General features: G+C 47.5%; 1 protein-coding gene across 1 annotated transcript; it reads left to right on the top strand.

Annotated features, from left to right (window-relative positions):
* The first annotated feature begins 3,203 nt into the window (after nucleotides 1–3,203).
* Nucleotides 3,204–7,556, top strand: Nkx6-3 (NK6 homeobox 3). Its single transcript, XM_026409347.2, has 3 exons — nucleotides 3,204–3,585; nucleotides 5,612–5,781; nucleotides 7,317–7,556. The coding sequence occupies exons 1-3, from the start codon at nucleotides 3,204–3,206 to the stop codon at nucleotides 7,554–7,556; spliced, it is 792 nt and encodes a 263-aa protein (XP_026265132.1).
* Nucleotides 7,557–22,357: the final 14,801 nt, after the last annotated feature.

The raw sequence follows: 22,357 nt of genomic DNA, 5'->3' as shown, positions 1-22,357 counted from the left end.
TCCCGTGCTCTGTTACTGGGAGAGTATGCCCCCCCACTCTAATGTATAGACCATTCTCCCTACACCAGCTGAACAAATGTCAAAATTAATAAAGAAATTGACTCATGACACAGGGCTCCATCTCTCCTTCCTGGCTCGTCTTTGGGGCTTGTGCTGGGGCAAGAGTAAAGCCTGGGTTGGGGTGTAGAGGGGTCAATAGGTGGGATCAGGAGAAGCCTGAATCCCAAAGAGGGGTCCACCAATTCTTCCTGAAAGCTTGGACAGCTCCTTAATTTAAACTGCCCACCCAGGGAGAAACCCCCAGAGAAAGGATAGCCTAAAGGCTACCATGAAATGGGGAGAAGTTGGAGGTCCGGTAAGGGAATCCACAAACTACCAGGGTATGGCCAATCCAGGCCCACGGCTAGTATACACTGAGTGACATTCTAGCTCTTCCTGTGAAGGCATCTGGTCCTGCACCCCATGGCATTAAAAGTTCCAGAACCAACCCTTGCTATAGAGAGGATATGGCCCTGTTTCTATATAGTTTCTAATACTTTATGCAAGGTTGGTCACCACTCTGGCCTCAGTTCCTCATGGGTCAAATGGAATGAATTCAGCAGTTGCTAAAGTCTCTTCAGTTTGTCATCCTGGAGTTCTGGACCTTTAGTCTTAGCATTAAATAAGAATCAAAATTTGTAGAAGACTTCTTTCTTGGTAAGTTCTCATTATTAGGGAATGAATAATTCACAGTTCCAAGGTCCCTGGAGCATCCCCAGCTCTTGCTCCACCCCAAAAAGAACTCTTGGAATCTGAAAGGCCACCCAGAACAACGAGCCCGTCATTGCTGTGCATTTATATTACCCAGAAGGCTTTTATAAAAGGTTTCAGAATCACAGTTGCATGGGTGGGATCCTGTGAGCATCCCTGGGAACCAGAACTAACTTCCAAAAGGATGGTAGTGTGCGGCCTAGTAGAAAAGCCAACTTAGATGAATAAGAACTTATCTTTCTTACTGTGCCTGGCTGTGTATACCTGTAATCCCAGAGACTCAGGAGGCAGAGGCTGGAGAATTGCAAGCTTGGGCAACTTAGCGAGACTCTGTCTCAAAAAATAAAAAGGGAGGGGGGAGAGGGCGGGGGAGTTACACCTACAGGTAAAAATAAAGAAAGAAAGGGCTGGGGATATAATTCAGTGCTAAAGTACACCTTGGTTCAACTCTCAGTATCATCAAAAAAAAAAAGAAAGAAAGAAAGAAAGAAAAAGAAGAAAAAAGGAAAGAAAAAGAAGGAGAAGAGCCATTTTTCTTTTTTATAATTCAAACTTATAGAAAAATCATCTCACACCCTTTATAAGGTCTTCCTTAAATTAACTGAAATATGTGCTACAGAGAGTGGCTCAGAGAGTCTTGCCCTCCCCAGCCCTGGACCCTCTGCCTTCTACTGGAAACTAACAGAAGGCCAGCAAAGGGGTACCTATAGTCCCTCATGAGCACAGACCACAAGTGATAAGAGAGTGAACTCTGCAGAGCCCATGGACTGATCAGCAAGGATTTGGGGACTTCCAGGCAGAGGGAGGGCAGAAGTTCATCTGTCAGTCACTAGTTTTTCTGTCATTTCGCATTTTCAGACAAGTGGCAGGCTGGTTCTCATTCTTAGAGAATAGCATTCAGGAAAGAATGCTGCCCAGGGGCTGGGGATGTGGCTCAAGTGGTAGCGCCTTGCCTAGCATGCATGAGGCACTGGATTCGATTCTCAGCACCACATAAAAATAAAATAGATATTGTGTCCACCTAAAAATCTAAAATATAAAAAAAAGAATGCTGCCCAAACCAGGAATAAACTTGTTTCCTGGAAAGTGGGCTCTGATTCCTCTGCACCTCAATTTCCTTGTTTGTAAAATGAGAGATTGCCCCAGTAGAGCCTCATACAATATAAATACTCAAGGAAGAAGGGGGGGAGCATATGGGTGCACTGAGATTTAATCCAAATATTTACTGAGCCCCAACTGAGCCCCAACTGAGCCCCAACCGAGTGTTTGACACATGGCTCCACCACGGAAGCAGGGGACATCTCAGCATCAGAGATTTCAAACCCAGACACCAAGCGAGTCAGAATGTGGCTATTGCTCTAGCAGAGGCACAAATGAGGAAGAGATCCTGGTGGAGGGGATCAGGGAAGGCTATCCAGAGGCAGAGGTGAGAACACACATGTGTACCATCCCCTTTCAGCTTCAGTGGGCAGGAAAATGCACAAACCCACCACCCACCCCCGACCCAATCTGCCCATCAGGCTCTAAAATACTCACAGGAATTTTCTTCCCCGCAAGAAAGCAGACATTTCCCAGCCTCTGCACTTACCCTGTCCCAGCACCAAGGAGGAAAGGGAAGCAGCGGTTCTCCTGCATAGCCTGGACATCAGCAGATAAAGGGGCAGGAGCAGCTCAGGAAAGTGACCTCTGAGCCCAGTCTCCTCACTCTCAGGAGGGCAGCTGCAGGAACTGTGACTTCCAGCTGCCTCGGGAACCTCCAGAGACCTCCCAGATACCCACCTTTTCCTAGATGCTGGACTTGGGGGGATCAGGTGGAATCTCTGATGATGAACAAGAGCGTCTAGAGCTAATTCTCTCTCTCTCTCTCTCTCTCTCTCTCTCTCTCTCTCACACACACACACACACACACACACACACACACGCACACACACATACACACACACACACCCTGGCTGATTTTACAGTCAATCTTTCAAAGTGCAATTTGTCTAGCAAAAGCCAATGTGAGGCCCGTGTTGCCTCCACCAATGGCGGCACAGCTCTCACAGCTCAGCCAGTCTCCAGTCTGTATTCTAATGGGCCATATCTTTATCAGGGAAATGTCCCTTCTCTGAACTTAAAACTTCTCATGGAGGGTCCCCAGACTCGGAGGCTGAGGAGGGGGCTGTGCTGAGCTGTGAGGAGCACCCTTCTCCCACAGGACGGGCCCAGAGGAAAGGTGCGTGGGGAAGCCCCCACCTGCCCTGGTGGCACCTGACTTCCGAGCAGCTGACGTGGGTGCCAGTCCCTGGTGAAGGGCTGGACCAGATGCTGTAAGTGGGGGGCAGTCAGAGGCTTGGGGCTGCTTCTGACTCTCCAAACCTGCCATGAGATTCTGGGCCAGGATCTGGGGTCTCTGGCTTTAGGGGCCTGGACTTGGGCTTGTCACTCTCCCGCTGCTTGACCCGGAGATCATGGAGTCCAACCTGCAGGGGACGTTCCTGTTGAACAACACGCCCTTGGCGCAGTTCTCCGAGATGAAGGCCCCCGTGTGCCAGTACTCCATGCAGAACTCCTTCTACAAGCTCAGCCCTCCAGGGCTGGGCCCCCAGCTGGCCGCGGGGACCCCCCACGGGATCACAGACATCCTGAGCAGGCCTGTGGCCACGCCGAACAGCAGCCTCCTCTCCGGCTACCCCCACGTGGCAGGCTTCAGTGGACTGGGCTCCCAGGGGGTCTACTATGGCCCCCAGGTGGGGAATTTTTCCAAGGCTGGGAACGAGTACCCTACCCGGACCCGGAACTGCTGGGCGGACACAGGACAGGACTGGCGAGGCGGGCGGCAGTGCAGCAACAGTGAGTAGAAGGCAAACCTTCACCCCCAGCCCAGCCCAGTGCACCCAGAGCCAGCCAGACTCAGGGGAGGAGGAGGAAGGGGTATGAGACAGGGAACTCACCCTGCCCACCCTACCCACCTCACCTCAGCCGCCATTAGATAGCCCAGCACAGTTGCCTGGGTCCATTTTCTCAGTTTGGTGCAGGACTGAACTTGCCCTCTCTGGCTCCAACCCCAGCTTTGCTTAGACACAGATGTCTGACCCCCATCCTTACCTCTGGCCATCTCAGCTGCTGTCCCAGGAGAAAAGCCCAAACTGCCCACCTCCATCCTCCACAATGTCCAAATGGCAGCTCATTATTATTATTGTTGTTGTTGTTGTTGTTGTTGTTGTCGGACACAATACCTTTACTTACTTATTCTTATGTGGTGCTGAGGATCAAACCCAGTGCCTCCCACATGCTAGGTAAGTGCTCTACCACTGAGCTATCTCCACAGCCGGTGGCAGCTCATCTTGCTTCTGGCCAGAGCCTTGCCACTGCTTCTTCATCCCCAAAGCAGGCAAACCCTACCACCAGTGAAGGAAATCTGCCACTGAGTCACATTCCCAAAGAGCCAGCTCATGCCTGGCATATTTGGGGACACTGAATGCATTCTGACCCCCCTCAAGCCCCTGCCTGTGAGTGAGATGGCTCATTTCCCACCTTCCTTCTCGGGGTTTATAGCAATAGTAGCAGCGACAGTCCAGCCGTCAGAGCAGTGGCTGAGCCAAATTGAACTTGCCCTGGTTGCTGGAGGAGTCTCCTCAGCTCACCCATGCCTGAGTCTCAGTTTTTAGAGAACTAGTCCAGGGGGCCCGTGATGTATGTCAGGGACTAGTGGACGTAGCAGGGGCATGTACAGACAGGTAAGGCTCACCTGGAAGGCAGGCAGAGGGAGCCTCCATTTTTGTCTGCTCTCTAGGCTCCCCCACTGAGATGTGGGTAGGAGATCAACCATGGAAACTCCCTAAGCGCAGCCTCCCCTCTGCCACACTGCTTGGAGCCTCACTGCCTGACAGCCTGTGCCTCCCTCAACCTGACACTTAGGGATTTTTATGAGGATAGAGACCTCACCTCTTTTACAGCCCAGCTTTTGGGATACTTTAAGCCTCAAGTCGCCCCTCCCTGACCTCCATCATCCTCTCCCACCCTACTCCACACTCCAGCTCTTCTATCCTGAATGCATGTACACACGAAAATAGCGAAGATCAGTGACCAAATGAAGTCAAAGGGAGCCAGGACTGAAGATGATGGTCTCTCAGGAGGTCTCTTCCTCTCTCTGAGCCTCAGTCTCTCCACCTATAAGAAAAGGAGATGGGACATGGGTTGTCAGATTGTCCTGACCAAGGCCCAACACCTGGTGATTCTGCTTCCTCTGAACCCTACTGCCCCTGAGCACGCTGCCGTGGCTGGGGTGGGGATCTCCAGCCTCCATGCCTCCAGTGTCACTGTAGCCGTGTGATCTTCAGGCCTTGGTGACATGGGGGAGTAGCACACTGGGATTGGAGGCTTTCCCTCCTTGCTTTTCAAGGGACCTGAGGAATTGCAGCCCAGAAGCAAGAAAGTGGAGAGAAATCTACAGGTTCCTGGGGCCTTGTCTTGGTGACCTGAAGGAACATCCTGGTCTTGGTGTCTTGTGACAGAGAGGAAACTCCTATTGTCCTTTGGAAGAAGACAGCATCATTGAGTAGAGAGAACATTAGACAAAAAGGCAGGAGAACCTGTCCTAAGCCCTGTTGATCCTAAATAGCTATAACCTGGGGCAACTGCCCTCTGGGGCTGCCACCCACCCAGACATGGTAGAGGTCACAGTCATTGTTATCTGAAATGTTAGTAATGTGGCTAAAGTGATAGGCATCATGATGCTCCAGCAACCTCAATGGCTTCTCCATAGGAGGGAGCTCACCCTATAGGACAGGTAGGGAAGGGCTGGCATCCTGCAGGCAGGGCATGGTACCCAGGTGCCCCTTCTTCCTGCTAATCCCACTTCCCTTCCTCCCACCAGCCCCAGACCCCCTGAGTGACAGCATCCACAAGAAAAAGCACACCAGGCCCACATTCACAGGGCACCAAATCTTTGCCCTGGAGAAAACCTTCGAGCAGACCAAGTACTTGGCTGGTCCTGAGAGAGCAAGGCTGGCATACTCACTGGGCATGACCGAGTCGCAGGTCAAGGTGAGTCTGTGTGGGTGAAAGCAACTGCCTTGCAGTGAGGGCACCTGCCAGGACAGGATGCCCTGCGTGGGAGGGAGGTAGCCACACTTTTCCAATGCATCCCAGCCCCTCAGAGGGAGGCTGTCCTGGTGTTTGGGAACTACTTGCCCATCTAACCTTAGAGATGACAAGAATTAACAATAAAATAAATGGCTGTCATCTACTGAACCTGATGCTGAATGCCTCTTATGTAGTTCATTTAATTATTATTCATTTGACAGATGAAGAAACAATCTCAGTGGAGCCTCTTGCTCAAGGTCTCCTGGGTGGTAAGGGCAGAGCTGGGAATGGGACTCCAACCTCAGGCCTTCCCCTCTTCCACTGTCTGAACCAGGAAACCCAAACACCAATGGTAGCCACTGAGCCTAATTAAAACTGGATTCCTCTTGATCTCTCAAAGGAGCTGGACTTGGTTTAATTATCTTTCAAAAAAGAAAAAAGCCCTTTTCTACTCACCAGTCCAAAAGAAGATGGGATGGGATAGCATATGTAAGAAACCTTGCAGGCCAACATGAGACTTAGGGAGGGTAGATATGCTCTGGTACTTCCTACGACGGGGAGCGTGAAATAGCCTCCTAAACAGGCCTCCCAAGATCTGCTTCTCCCTCCTCAGACTGCTGGGGGCAACTTTCTCAACTTTGACATTACAGCTCTCCCCAGAGATTTTGGGTGGGGACACCAAAGAAGAAAACCTTGAGCTGCCCCAGACCTGCCTGGCTTAATGAAGCAGTCAGGTTCTGGAAAGTACCAGAGGCAAGCTGGACCCTAGGTCTGGGCTTGGCTGCCAGCCTCTGGGACCACCTGTTCAGACAAATATTTGCCCTGCTGGAGAGTGAAAGCTGATGAATGGAAATGGAAGGAAACTATCTGGGCCCCTCTTAGGTATAGTTCTGCCTCTTTAGGTATCTTCAATCTTTACACCAAACCATGTACATGTTACTGTTCTAATTTGGGAGAAATTATTCATGAAGTTCAGTGAAAGTCTAAGAAGCTAAAAGAAGAGAGGGTTTTTTGTTGTTGTTGTTTTTGTTTTGTTTTTTTAGGTCCTGGGGGCCTGGGGTTGGACCCAGGTGTTTAAGCTCTACACTGAGCCACACTCCCATCCCAAGGACAACTCTTCAACACCTAGTGAAGAGTTGTCCTTGGGATGGGACAACTCTTTCTACCCTTTCTACCCTGGTATTTCAGCATCTGGGGGGCAATAAAATAAAATAACACCGCTGCAGATCTGGGGCAACCCTCCCTGCAAGTGCAGTCTGATGCAAAAGAGAAGGAAACTGCACTTGCAGGGAGGGTTGCCCCAGATCTGCAGAGGTGTTATTTTATTTTATTGCCCCCCATTCCCCAGTAACGTGGCTATTACAGTTCACTCCAAAATCGAGCCATTTATTTTCCTACAAAAATAATAATGACAGCGCTTTCTGCGGAGTGGAGCTCTTACAAAGCCGCCAGTGTGCGCGGGGCGTGCGTGGTCCTCAGAGTCTCTCTCACCCCAGGTGTGGTTCCAGAACCGGAGGACCAAGTGGAGGAAGAAGAGCGCGCTGGAGCCCTCGTCCTCCACGCCGCGGGCCCCGGCGGGTGCCGGCGCGGGCGGGGACCGCGCGACCTCGGAGAACGAGGACGACGAGTACAACAAGCCGCTGGACCCCGACTCCGACGACGAGAAGATTCGGCTGCTGCTCCGCAAGCACCGCGCCGCCTTCTCGGTGCTCAGCCTGGGCGCGCACAGCGTCTGACGCCCGCCGGCCCCAGCCCCTCCGCCAGCCGCCCCCCGCCGCGCACGAGGTCCCGGGCAGCCCGTGGGCCACCAGGCCAGGGCCAGCCTCCCCTTCCCCACGTGCCTGGGGAACAGGAGGCAGAGGGGGATGGAAGAGAAGGGAAGGAAGAGGAGGAGGAAGGGAGGAGAAGAAAGAGAAGGGGGGAAGGAGGGAGGAAGAAGAGGAGAAAGGTAGAAGGAGGGGAGGAAGAGGAGTCAGGGGCAAGGGCCAGTCCAGCTGAGGGAGGAGGGAGACGCACACCTCTAAACACCTGCAAACCTCTCCGCCGACTTGCACCTTTTCCAATTCTGCAGATTTTTAATGGCACAGGGATATTAAAATGACCAGGCTCTACAGCCCAGGAATGCCACTGTGATTCAGCTTTGGGGGTCCTTTCCCCAAGGAGGAGCTGGCTGAGGAGTGAGGAGACCAGAATACTGGGTCCAGGTCAACTGCTGGCTGACCGCAGAAGAAAATATGGAGTTGGCATATCTGGGTACAATTCTCAGTCTTTTGTACAGGAAAGACCCACTTGAGAGGCCGAAGCCAATCCTAAGGGAGAGGAAGTAGGTCCTGCAATGAATAAACACACCCCTGACACCCAAACTCAAGGATCCCTCACCTAAGTGGCAGGGATCTTTCTGGCCTCTTGTCTCCACTTTTCTCTCAAGTCAGATGGTGGACACTGACCCTGGCTGGGAAAGAGGAGGTTGCAAGCAGAGGCTGAGAACAGATGGGAAAATCCTAGTGCAAAGCTGCACCTGAGAGCCACCCGTCATTCACACTGCCCAAGGTCAGGACCATCTCAGCAGAAGAGGAAAGGAAGGGCTGGAAAGGACTTCAGAAACCCCTGCTCCTCCAAAAGGGGTACACAGGCAGGGAGAGGGAGAGCCTCCAAGGCAGGGAAAGGTGCTGGGAGGGGCTGAGCCAACAGCATGCTGGGAATCCCCTGCTTTGCCGCTCCGGGGATCACCCTGTAGCCTGGTCCTGGAGCTGCAGCCACCAGAGGGCACTGGCTGACAGGGTGGTGTTTTTTCACCCCAGGTGATGTTGAACTACTTACTGGCAGGCAGGAGAGGGTGGGCTGAGGGATGCTGGTAGGGCTGGCCATGGAGGAGTGCAGCCCAGAAGGGACCAAGAGTTTGCCCATTCTCACTGGCTTAAAAAAAAAAATGAAAAGAGTATAAATAAAAGTCCCAGAAACTTCCCATGGCTCATGTGCTTCTGTGAAAAGAATGGGCAACTGGATACTGGTGGTGGGGTCCCAGACAGGCAATGGGGGAGGTAGTGGCTTGGATCCCAGGAGGAGTCAGTACTCTGGGTCTGCCACTGAAAGTTTCATGACTGGGGTCAATTTGAAATCTCCATCTCTCTGGTACATGCCAGGGACTGTCCTGGGTGCTGATAAACCCTTGACTAATTAAGTGGGGTTCTCTGACCTCCAGGAATTTCTGTTCCTAGTGGGGGAAATTATCTGTGGGAGAATCAGGTTCCAGAAGGAAAAGACAGTGTGGGAGAGCCTAGAAGCACTAACATTAACTAGACACCTGCTAATTTCTCCCAGGTAGAGTAGAATGTCTGAGTATCTTGCCCTTGACCCATAAACTTGGAAGGTAAATATATGCAAGGTAAATACAATGCATGCATGAGAAAACTGAGGCTCAGAAAGTTCCTAAACCAGCTCACAAAAGAAGCAAACTCAGAGCTGATTCCAAGGCCCTCTGACATCCTTAAGGGTTCCAGAAAACAGACGGAATAAGACAAGAAAAAATAGATTGTTTTTAGCCTCTAAACTTAATCCCTGACAACACTACCTGCTCAGGAATCAGTGTCTCCCTTCACCAAGTGAGACAGAATGGCACTTATAGGAGAGGAGCCTAGATCAGTATACTCCTGGCCAGAGTAGGCTGGGCCGCCACAGACCCCAATGAGAAGCCCTTTGCTGACACAGTCTTCCTGAGGGAGGTCCTACTGTAGCTGCAATAGGAGGGATGTCAGCCAGAGAGGATGCTAAGACTCATCACAGGTCTTAAAGAAGAGAAAACTCAATGGGATCCAGGCAATGCACAACCCTGACTAAGACTGGGGAGGCTGTTGACAAGCAGGTGTGAAATCATGAAGTTTAGGTATGGAGGAAAATGAAAGTTACAAGAAACAAAAGTGTGTTTGTTGCATTTCCGTAAGCATACTATCATCTTAACTACTCTATAATAATCATAGTGCATGCACATCTGATTCAGGTCATTTGGGGTCAGTATTAAAACAAGTCTGGGGAAAGATTTTCCCAGGACACGTTTGCTGAGCTAAACAAAACCTCCTTCAGTCTCAAAGTTCTGGGACACCTAACACTGGCTAAGAGACTCCAGCCTTCCCTGTGGTCTTTTCTGACTCCTTCCCTTTAACTGCCTTTCATAGGCAGCCAGAACATAGGCACCAAGCAGAAAAGAAGCGCTGGCTCCATTTCACTAATTATTGTGCTTATACTTATTATGAAAACTAGCTTTGAAGCTTGAAGGAGGAGTAGAGTTCAAGGTGAATGACCCAGATTATTGAGGGTATTTGGAATATCTTATCCTCTGTGGGTGTGCACATGTGTATGTATTGCTGGAGAAAACACAGGTTCTCTTACTTTGTCCATCATAAAGAGACATAAGAGAGCCCCTGCTTTTATCTCTGATGATAGGCATGGCTTCTTGTATGTTCTGAGTCAAACTAACGAACAACAACAAAAAAAATAAAAAATAAAAAATAACACCAGAACTTTTTACAAATTCATTCTCCCTGTAGTTCCTCCTTCCACATCATGAACATTTCAGAGACGAGGGAAAGAAACTGACTCCTGTGCTCTCAACAGCCGTGGAGTCTGGTATGATGGGCATCTCAATAAAGCTCAAAAAATCTGTGAGCACAGATTTTTTTTGCCATAGCTCTCACTTTTGTATTTTCTGATTAGAATGTAAAGGTAAAATTTCTAAGCTGATTCTAAGCTGCAAAGCCTGAGTTAAAGTGTAAAAGACCGGGCATTGTAAAGTTTCCAAGCTGCAGGGCCTGAGTTAAAAAGTGAAGGACCAGGTATTGTTAAATTCCTCTGTTAGGACAATACCCGAACTGCCCAGTAAATATTCCCACTGACTCCCTGGTTGTCTAATAATCTGGGACTCTGTGTAGTTTGTCATGTAGTTATTTAGGCCCTAAAACCAATCAGTTTGAATGTGTACCCCGCTTAGGAGTGACCAATCACCCCTGCCCAGCCTGTTCCCGCCAATGAATGTACTAATCGTGTCTCAGAGTTGTTGTTCAATTTTCCCGCGCCTCATGATGATTTGTTCTGATGTATGCAAAGCCCCCCGCCCTCCCCAAAAAGTGTACTTAAGCTCTGCTTGACCTCTGCTCTGGGCTCTGGGCTGCTCCCGCTTTTTCAGCAAGCCTGCCTTGAGCCTCAGCGTGCTGAATTGGATCCTCAATAAACCCCTCCTGCTTATTGCATGAAGCCAGTCTCTTGTGGTCTCTTCCTCCGATGCTTCCCTGGACCCTTACAAGAAGACTCTAGGACATTTCCTCAGGAGGTCAGCAGTGAGAGTAGGCAGATGTCAATATCTTATCAATTTCAGAATGGCCATATCCTGACAGCAACAATCAGAAGAGAGATCTCACTCCTGGTAACTCCTCCTCATACTCGGTCCACCCAAGGATTTGACTCCAAAAACTGCTAACCTTGCCATGTGTCATAGGGCAACGGGGTCTGTTAGAACTGGGCTCAGATCACTGATCCACAGTTGTCTGTATCATTGGGTTTTAACTTCTGAGCCTCAGTTTGCTCGTATGTACTATGGAATAAGTACTTTAAGCATCTGAATAAGTACTTTAAGGACCCTGAAAGATTTCTGTAGGATTCCAATGAGTGTACCTGGCTTAGACAGACCGGGAACAGCAATTCTGTATCACTCAAAGAAGATTTTGGAAGCTGCTATGGTTTGAATGTTTGTGTTCCCTGCAAAATTCATATGTTAAAACTTAACTTCCAAGTGATAATATGAAGAGGGGGGGCCTGTGGGAGGTGATTAAACCATGAGGGCTCCACCCTTATGCATGAGATTAGTCACCTCATAAAAGGGCCTCAGGAGGCAGGCAGGCCTTTGGGGCTCTTCTGTTTCTCTGTCATGTGAGAACACAGCATTCAAAGTAAGATTTAAGAAGCAGAGACTAGGCCCTCACTGGACACCGAGGCTGCCAACACCTTGACCGTGGACTTACCAGCCTCCAGAACTATGACAAATAAATTTCTAAACTTCATAAATTACCCAGAACAAGTGGACTAAAGACAGAGGCTGACAGTACTGGGTTCAAGTCTCGACTTCACTAAGTAGTAACTGGGTCATTGTGACCAAGTCAGGTTAACTTCTTTATATCCATTGTCCTCATCCATAAAATCAGGCTGGTAAGTCAGTTCTACAACACTGATAAGATCAAATGAAATCATGCACCCAGTATCAGATAGTATGGGCACTTAAAAAGGAGTGCACCCGATTCTCTCCTTCTTCCAACTCTCGTCACTGGTAAGCCGCAGAGCAGTTCTAAACAGGTCTGCTCAGGAACAGGATAAGTGGATTCAAAGTCATAGCTCCCTGTCCCTGTCAGTTCTCCAACACTGGCATGTCAACCACTATTCAGGAGGTTGTGGAAAGACTCCATGAATGACCAGATTCATTTCCCAGCAAAACCGCTGAGATTTTTAACTCTAGGGAAGAAGTCTAACCAGGTGCCCAAGGCCAAATTCAGAAACTGTAGTGTGCCATTTGGTAGGGTGAGCCTGGCCCAATGAGCTGTTTCTGCCATTTCCCCAGCCCAGTCCCTGTGCTCCACACAGTTTCATCACCTGCTTGGCCCCTGAAGTCCTCTAGGCCTATACGCCCTGCTCAAGACCTTGTAATGGAAAGAAATCATCCATACACACAGCAGTGGCCTCGTGTGAGGACCCATCAGAAATGAAGAATATCTTGAGCCCCATATTAGAATCAGCCTGTATTTTAGCAAGATCCAGCTGGTTTGTGCACACATTGCAGAGTGAGGGGGTCCAGAGTGAACGACTGTGACTGTGTGTGGACAGCACTCCTCTTCTCAGAACATAATTACAAAATTGTTAGACTGGGACTAAGGATGTACTTCAGTGGTAGATCACTTGCCTAGCATTTAAGAGACCCTGAGTTTAACCCCTAAAACCAGAAAAAAAAATATTGTTAGACTGATATGGATGGATATAGGTAAACATATAGCATCTGTGACCATATAACACACAGTTGGTACCCAACCGTAAGCAGAATAAGAAGAATCTTCTGATTCCAGGTGTGGTCGAGCACACCTATAATACCAGCTACTCAGTAGGCTGAGGCAGGAGGATCACAAGTTTGAGGTCAGTCTGGGACAGCAAGATCCTATGTTAAAGAAATGTTAAAAGGGCTGAGGATGTAGTCCAGTGGTAGAGTGCTTGCCTAGTATGTGTGAGGCCCTGGATGTACATTGGTTGATATTGATAATGGAGATTGAGTCTTCTGAGGATAAGGAAATAGCTATCATAGGGCCCACTCACTACTCTCCCAGGTAAGGCCTGGAGCTGTGTCAGGAGAAGACAAGTCTCCAAGAGGCCCATGATTAGAGACACTGGACAGTGACCACCAGCAGTAACTGACAAGGAGAAAGGAATTTTAGAACATAGCCTAATCCAGAGAAGGATTTTCATGGGAAAAAGTATCTTGCTTTGAACATCCCCTTCCCTGATGATGCTCCGATAAACAAAATGGTACCAAATAGATAGCAATTCTGCTGTTGGGATCACATCACTTCAATTTGGCTGCAAGGATGGGGGTGGGGGGTTCATGGAGGAAACAGGTGGGCAGATGAAAGGATTTCCCAGAAGAGGCAGAGGTCCTGGGGAGGAGGCTAAGGGATTCCCTGTGTCACCTTATCCCCAGGATCCAGAGCTTGAAGGGAGCCACCAAAACAGAGTGCCAAAGAGGCATCTGTTCCCTAAAAGGCAGGAGGTCCAGGGCCCAGGGAAGACTCCAGCACTTTTTGGGAGAGGGGTTCTTTCCAAACGCTTCGCTCCCCTTTACTGGTTTATCTTCCAACAGTTGTGGGCAATTAGTGTCCCTGTTTTCCAAATGAAGATGCAGAGAAATTGGCTGACTCACTCCAGATCCATGAATAGTCCCAGTGATTCTGCTCGTCTCCCAAGAGCATGCTGTGTGGCTGCACCACACTGCTGTCACTGTCACAGCGTCCACGTCCACTGTCACTCCTGCTGTGACGCCCAGTGAAGGTCAATTGGACATTTGTAACAAGCTGCTCCAGGTGCTTTCTTGATCCTCTTTAACAGTCACAAATCCATAGGAAGTGGCCACTGTCATCACTCCCACTTCACAGCTGTGGACACTGAGGCACAGAGAACTCACCCTAGGTCACCCAGCTTAATTCAGGTGGAACTTGGGCTCTTGCCAGCATAAAACCACCATAATGAAAAGAAAAATGAAAAAGAATAAATTTCTAAATAGCCAGGCACGGTGTTGCACTTCTGTAATCCCAGCAACTTGGGAGGCTGAGGCAGGAGGATTACAAATTCAAGGTCAGCCTCAGCAATTTAATGAGGCTGTAAGTAATTTAGAGAGATTTATCTCAAAACTAAAATTAAATTTTTTTTATTGGTTGCTCAAAACATTACAAAGCTCATGACATATCATCTTTCATACATTTGATTCAAGTGGGTTATGAACTCCCATTTTTAAAAAAGGGCTGGGAATGTAGCTCAATGGAACAGTGCTCCTGGACTCAATCCCCAGCTCTTTAAAAAAAAAAAAAAACGATTTAAAAAAATAGAACTGGACTCAGTGGCACATGCCTATAATCCCAACAATTCAGGAGGCTGAGATAGGAAGATCACAAGTTCTAGGTCAGCCTCAGCAACACAGCAAGCCCTCGTCTCAAAATAAAAAATAAAAAGGCCTAGGGATGTGGCTCAGGGGTTAAGCACCTTGGGATAAATCCCCAGTACAACACATACACACACAAACAAAAACAAGATTTAAAAAGTAAAAATAAGGACTGGGGGATGGTGTCTTCCTTTGAGAATCATCTATTCAAGCTCCTTGCCCGGTTTTAAATTGGGCTGTTTTCTTCCTATTGAATTGTTTGAGTTCTTTATATATTGTGGATATTAAACCTTTATTAAATGTAAGGACTGAAAATATTTTCTCCCAATCTATAGGTTGTCTCTTTACATTGTTTCCTTTGCTGTGCAAAAACTTTTTAGTTTGATGTAGTTCCATTTGTCTGTTTTTGCTTTATTCATTTATTTATTGCTTTTGTGTCTGCACTTTGGGAGTGAAATAAAAAAACAAACAAAAAATCATTGCCCAGATCAATGTCATATAGTTTTACCCCTACATTTTCTTCTAGAAATTTGATAATTTCTGATTTTATATTTAAATCTTCAATATATTTTTTAGTTGATTTTTATACATGGTATGAGATAAGATTTCAACTTCATTCTTATGCATGTGGATATCCAGTTTTCCCAGCACCATTTGTTAAAGAAACTGTCCCTTTCCTATTGTGTGTTCTTGACACCTTTGTTGAAAACTATCCATATGTGCATGCATGGGTTATTTCTAGACTTTCTATTCTGGTCAATATGTCTATTCTGGTCAGTGTGTCTATTTTTATACCAGTATCATGCTGTTTTAATTACTATAACTTTGTAGAATAGTTTGAAATCAGGTAATATGATACCTTCAGTTTTATCATTTTTGCTATAATTGCCTTACCTATTTGGTTTGTGTGTGTGGAGGGGTGTTCCATATGAATTTCAGAACTGTGTTTTCTATTTCTATGAAAAATCACATTAGAAATTTGGTAGGAAATACATTCTTGTATATTATTGCATTTGATTATCAGACTATCCATCAGATTTTCTTTTTCCCAATTTGCAAATGAAAAAAATGAGGTCTACAGTACTGAGGAGATCTGTCCAAGGTCAATAACTCTAGCGGATGAGACCAGGACTGATACCTATGTCTTCCAGCTATAATTCAGGACTCAGTCCACTACCCAGGTATATAGAAGCTCCAAGTCTACAGAAGACACAAGAAGACTAGGTGAAATCCTCTGACCAAAGACACAATGATCAAATGTGTTTGGTACATTTTTATAGCAAATATCCTCTTTCTTAGTGTTGTTTCTGTGCCTTCATAGTCGACTACCAGTATCCCTGGATAGAGCAGCCAGAGATGTCCCTTTTGGGCAGTTTCCCAGATTTGCCCGATAATAGGACTTGTTACATATTTAGATCCCTGGGGACCTTCTTGGGTATTCAGATGGAGAGGGGTGGGGATGGAATGTGCCTGATTAACCAGGTCCCAGAGCACCCAGCATGAATAAATTTGGGAAACAGTGATTTTAAAAATCCAACTTAATTTAAATCCACCTTTTGACCCTCCCTTTCCCTTGTAGAATTGCTTGCAACTGACCTAAATTGAATTCTGTAGCTTTACCTTCTCCAAATGATAAAAATACAAATGGCCCCGGAATGCAGCAAGATGGAAGCAAAACAGTAAAGGATCCAGGTACTCTTCCTGAGGAAGGATGGATACATGACAGGGCCCGCAGCCAGATACCTCAACGGTGGCTGAGATACCTGTGGTAAGGTCTAATATAATAAAACTAATGTTGAGATACACACACACACACACACACACACACACACACATATCTCAGTTAATCTCTACCAGGGAATTAAATCACAGATTGGGTTAAGACTCTCACAACCCAATCGTTTCTCCTCTGAACCTTCTTGCATTGTCTCACATGTGAGCTTTTGGGGGACACCTCACATCCAAACCATAACACAGAATTAGAGAAACAGAGAAAGGGGAAGGGTTATGGTCCTACTATTCTCTTCAAGGGCGCACTCCCAGTAACCTAAAACCTACCACTAGGCCCCACCATTAAACGTTTTTGCCACCTCCCAATAATGCCATAGGCCCAGAACAAAGTCCTCAACGCCTGGACTTTTGAGGGACACTTACCCAAACCACAGCACCTCCTTTATGATCTGCCATCTACTATTTGGCTGAGAAGGGTCAAATTGGGGCAGGCTAGAATAAAAGAAGTAAATAGTAGAAAGAAGAAAAAAAGACTATCATTATAATCTGAAAGCCTTGTGTTAAAGTTCCACATACCTTTCTTCCCCAAGCCAGTTCTCTCTCCCACATCTGTCACTCTCCAAGTTGATTTTTCCCTAGGTCATTCCCAAACTTCTGAGAAATCTACAAATCTTCACTCACAGCCTTAAAGTTACTAAAAATTCACCCACTTATTCAAATTTCCATATGCATTGGTAATTATCACACTAACACATGTATTTTTAATAGATTGAGCAAAGGGAGATAACAAAACTTATAACATAGGGTACTCCCAATGCTATCTATTAAGCAGCTCATGGAAAAGATGTTGGCCTAAGAATTCTGAGAATGGCCAAATCACCATAAATGAACTTGTGATCACCAATGTGATGTCCTCTCCACAGATTTACCCCTCTCCAAATTTCCTTTCAAAGTTTAAGACCCCAAAGGCAAGTCTCTCTCTCAAGACAGCCTGCATTTCCCCATGAATGTAGACTTGTTGCTTTCCTAAATAAATATCCGTGCCTCAATATCTGAAGCATGCTGAAATTCTTTTCCAACATGTATGTCAAGGACCCTACATCCTCAGTTAAGGTCCCCCTCTCCCAGGGGGGCCTTATTCTTGCTTATTCTTGCTCTGTTTAAGCTTCACTGAATCTACAGTCACAAAACACTCACTGCTCTGACTCCCATCTTGTCACCTCCTCACTTAGGCTCAGGAGTCTCCTGCCCTAGGTCAGGGAGGGGCAGCCTTGCTTCTTCTGATGTTCCTCTACCATCTGCCCCACCTCTGAAGTTCTGGCCTGTCCTCTCTAATACTATTTCTCACTCTTCTAAGCAATGAATCAAAGGCCCATCCTACATTTGACAATGACCTTGGGCACCAACGGAGCAAGGGCGCTGTGCCCTACGTAGGAAGAAAGCTTCAGGTGACTGGCAGGCCGACCCTCAAACTCAATTTGCTGGTCTGCTGGGAAGGCGTCCTTGTGGGTAGTAACACTACAGCTCATGATACAGGCTCACGTTCCTAAACAGGAATTCTTTCTTATTGTTTCTGTGGAGGGAAGACACTAGACTTAAATAGGAAAGGCGATGTTGGAAGTGGTAGACCAAGTCTGGCTTTCCTTGCATATGTCCAGCCGTTGGCCAGCCCCTTTCCCCACGGCCAACCCAGAAGGTGTGTGTTCAAAAGCCCCTCATTAGGCCTCTCTTAGCAGGCAAACAAACATCATTAATCTTAGTAAAGTGAGTGAAAGCACATTCACCTGTCCAAGCCAGAGAATTAATGTTGTGTCAATAGGAAATTAGTGTTTACCTCTGGCCTTTACATCTTCCCTTTACTACAAAAAGCCCAGGATAGACCAGCCTAAATGCCAGACCAGAGTCGAGGAGAAAAAACCAAAATCCTGAAAAGCAGGAGCAGCCAGGTGTGATAGCCAGGCCTGGGCCTCCAAGAAGACTGACTCCGCCCCATGGACAAAGGTGGCCAGCAGGCTCCTTCTTTCTCATCTACATGCTCAGGGTTCTTTTGTGTCAGGCAGGCAATGTGCACAGCTGCACAGGCTGAATGGACAACATTATTGACAAAGGAGCTGCTGTTTAGTGAGGACCTACCAAGCACCAGGCATTTTGTGTGATCACGGATAGATAATCTCTAAGAATCTTACAAAGCAGGTGGTCTACCTTTTTCTCAGATAAGGAAGAGACATTACAGAGCAGAAAAATGCAATTAATTAGCTTCCAGACCATACACAGGAAGGAAGTAGATTTGAACCCAGGTCCAACGCCAAAGCCAGATACCTCCCTCCCTACAAATCATTTCTCTCTCTCTCTCTCTCTCTCTCTCTCTCTCTCTCTCTCTCTCTCTCTCTCTCTCACACACACACACACACACACACACACACACACCTTTTACACCAAGAAGTATCAGCCATAGCTTATGAGGTCAAGTGTATAGAAAGCCCTTCTGGGTCATTTCCTACTCCCCCCACGCCCCAGGAATGCCTCTGGGTGGGAGGGTCAGGGAGAGGCAGGGCCAGGCCAGTGAACTAGAGGGTGTTAGGGTGTGTGCGTGCCTCTGTGCCCCAGGAAAAGAAACCAAACAGGCCGATAAGATCTCTCGTTTCCAGAGCAAAGCACCAATTAAACACAAGGCAGATGTGAGCAAATAAAGCTGTGGCGTCCAGAGAGAAAATCAATACTAGATTATATGTCCTAGCCCAATCATATACCGATTAATACCGAGTGGGTGGGGCAGGGGGGAAGATAAATCTGGGTAGCTAGAATACAAGGCTCACAGTGCCTGCCCCTGGATGGGCCTCACACCCTCTCTAGCTTTGGTCCATTGCGGACCCACACCCTGACTTTTCCAGAAAGAGACTGGGGGTGCTCCTATGTGAACAGAAAGGCATGGGGGAAGGGATAAAATCTCCCCCATTTGCACTGGTTGCTGGGTGTGCAGGAAGAAGGGCAAGTGGGTAGATGATGCTTTGGAAAGGAATCAGCAGCCCAGACCATTGCAGACTGGAAGATGAAAATTAATTTGCCCCCCAGAAAAAAAGAGGACTTGTCCTTGGAAAGTGACAGAAAATCAGGTGAAAATGGGAAAAAAAAATTCTGCTCCTAAGAAGTGATACTGAAGCCTGGAGTTATTCTATCTGTATGTTTAATTCAGAAAGTACAGCCAAACAATTAATAAATCATTTGCAAGAGGGGTGATAAAAGACAAGTGGCAAGTATTTGCAGAACAGGACAGGATGATAGTGACTATGGGGGTGCAGTTGCCCAGAACATTCTGAAGAAAGGCTTCAGGCCCATCACTGAGGTAACATAATGAGGCAGCAGGACGCATAGCTGCTTGCCAACAGATAGAGTTTACCAAATTAAAGGCCCCTGCCCCAGGGGAGGTGACTTTGGCATGGCTGGACAGACAAAGGTGCAGATGTCCCAAGGAGAGGAAATAGGACTACAGGGTTTGGCCACAAGGGCAGCTGTAGGCTAGGATGTCCTGCCCTCCTAGTGTCAGGATGCATGGAGCAGAGCAAGCTCTCCCCTCCACAACAATTCCCAATGCCCCAGGGGAAAAGAGACCCAGAGATGCTTGAGAAACAGAAGAAATGTGGCAGGAAGGTGGTAAATTGGTACTGAAAAGGGTACTTGCTTCTTCTGGTGCCTCTACAGGAAGCCAGAGTTCCTTCTCTACCCTGAATACTTCCTGACACAGGAACCCCAGAGGAGGAAGCTCTTCTCGAGTGGGAGTTCCACGGGCCAAGGACTGTTGCATGCCAAAGAAAAACAAAATTTGCTAGCCGAATATTTTTTAGACATTTTGCAAGATGCACGGCCTCCCTGACAATTTTTAATGTACTAACTGCCTGGTCCAGTGAGCTGATTAATTGGTGCTGGAGAGATCAATAAAAAACAGAAAATTAAAACAATTTTAAAGTGATTAAGTAGTTTAACACCTGTCTCCCGTCACGTCAGCGCAGGAAGAAAAATAAAGCAGGTGTCGAAGGGGCCTCCTGAAGCAAGAGAAAACAGCGCCTGCCTCAGAGAAATGACAAATCACAGCTGGTGGATCAATCTGCGTGCAGGCAGCCCTTCCCCAGGCCCACTGCTGCAGCAGCAGGCACAGGGACTCTGTGAGGGCTGGGCACCTCCAGGACCGCTGCTGCACAGGCCAAGCAAGGCTCCAGCCTCCAGTGTCCACTGGCTCTTTATGTAGGGAGTTGTAAGGTGCCTGTCCATGCCTTGGAACCAAGGCAGGCAGCTCCTGGAGCCTAGGAGCAACTTTGCCCAAACTCTAGATGGGATCAGGAGAAAGGCACTTAGCTACCCTTCCCTGGATCTCAGCTCTAGCCATTCGGAGCCGAGTCAGCAATAAGCAGAGGGATTCAAACACACTCCAAATGCATTCCAGGGCCTGCGGGGTCAAGGAAACGAAACAAACTGTCACAGCTGCCCAAGGATTGCCTGACTTTTCTTTCTGGAAGCTTCAGGTCTCCTTCCTTCCTCCTAACCTCTACTTTCTGACTTCCTGCTGTTTGGTGACATCAACAGGTGGTGCAGGCACCTGCTGGATGATGGCCCAAATGTTCCTGGGAACCCTTTGTCCAAACTTGCCTTCAACCAGCCACTAGAATGGAAACTGCCAAGCAAGTCATTCCTCTCCCAAAGGCATACATTTGACTTAAATCACTGGAAGTTGATTCATAGAACATAAGAAATTGAGAAGATTTCTTTCTAGCTTCCCACTAAAGTCCTCCTAACAAATGGAATAAACCTGAACAGGGGAAGAACAGTGAGAAAGAATCAACAAAGCCTAGAGAATGGCCCAGGTAAAACTCTGCAGAAAAATCTCATTTTACCTTAAAAGTAAACTTGAATTTTGCACATGTAAAATGCAAGACACATTTAATGTCACCCATGTTCTAGAAAGCTGTATTTATGCCAGCCTGGAGGCCTGGCTCACCACTAGTATGTCCCTGGAGCTGGGGCCTAACTGAGCTGTAGGCACAGGCCTCACAGGTCCCTGGAAGAGAAGCTGGGCTCATTGACCAAACTCCGGCACCTGGGGACAAAACGAGCCCTGCTCATGAAATAACACAAATACTTACCTGCTCCCCAGCTTCCTATTCACCTTCAGGGTCTCCTGTTGCCAGCACTTTCCACCCTTGTGACGAGGATAGAAAAGGAAATCCAAACAACTACAGAGAAAGCTTGTAGCAGGTTGAAAAATATTAAAACTTATTTACTAGTAATTCCCACTTTTTAAAGCCCTTCTCTTGTTACTACCTGCCACACTTAATGTGAATGGGGACAGGGTCAGGAGAGGGAATTCCAACTATTCATTTTAACAAAAAGACTTTCCCCCTTTCTGTTAACTTTTTTCTGGGCTGAGAATTCTGATTCTGTATTCAGTGTTTGGGTTGCTCGCTAGAAAATAACTTGTTTGCAGCCCCATCTTAATGAAGGGTCAAACTTTTTTTTTTTTTTTTTGCAGTGTTGGGGATCAAACCCAGGACTTCCCGGCTTCTAGGCCAGCGCTCTGCCACTGAGCTACATTCAAACTTTTCCAAGCAAATTTTATGCCAATGAAAATCTCCAATCTTCAGTTTGGGGCTCACTTTAAAAAATAATCCACATAACATACACTGTCTCTTGGCATTTCCTGTCCCAAGATGTGACTTCGGTGGAGACTTGGCCAAGGCAGCTAAAAAGACCTGCAGCCCAGCTCTCGGGTTGACTTCAAATGTCTACTTGCATAGGGTGTCTGCTGTAGGGTCCACCTTCCTGCTGAGAGAAGGCTGACCTGTGGGCTCTGTGGGACCTCCATAGGCCACTGGTTCTATCCCAGAATGCAGTCATGTAGGGGTCCAGAAGCCCAGGAACTTCACCTCTCAGAAGCAAACACAAAGTTCTTGACACAGTGGTGCCCACGGGCCTGCAGGCCTGTGGGCCTAAGGCTGCTCCCTGCAGAGTAAGCCCCACACTGACGGAGATAAAGTTTCCCTGGGCCCAAGTTCCAAACTCGGCTGTTTTGTTTCTGTTAAAATGCAATTGTTTTTCTCTGGAGTGTATGGTGACTGCTTGGCGTCAGGAAGATGT

This window comes from Urocitellus parryii, chromosome 14 (assembly GCF_045843805.1).
Source record: "Urocitellus parryii isolate mUroPar1 chromosome 14, mUroPar1.hap1, whole genome shotgun sequence".
Classification (NCBI taxonomy): Eukaryota; Metazoa; Chordata; class Mammalia; order Rodentia; family Sciuridae; genus Urocitellus; species Urocitellus parryii.
Note: the sequence above shows the minus strand (reverse complement) of the source record. Positions and strands in the feature narration are given on the sequence as shown.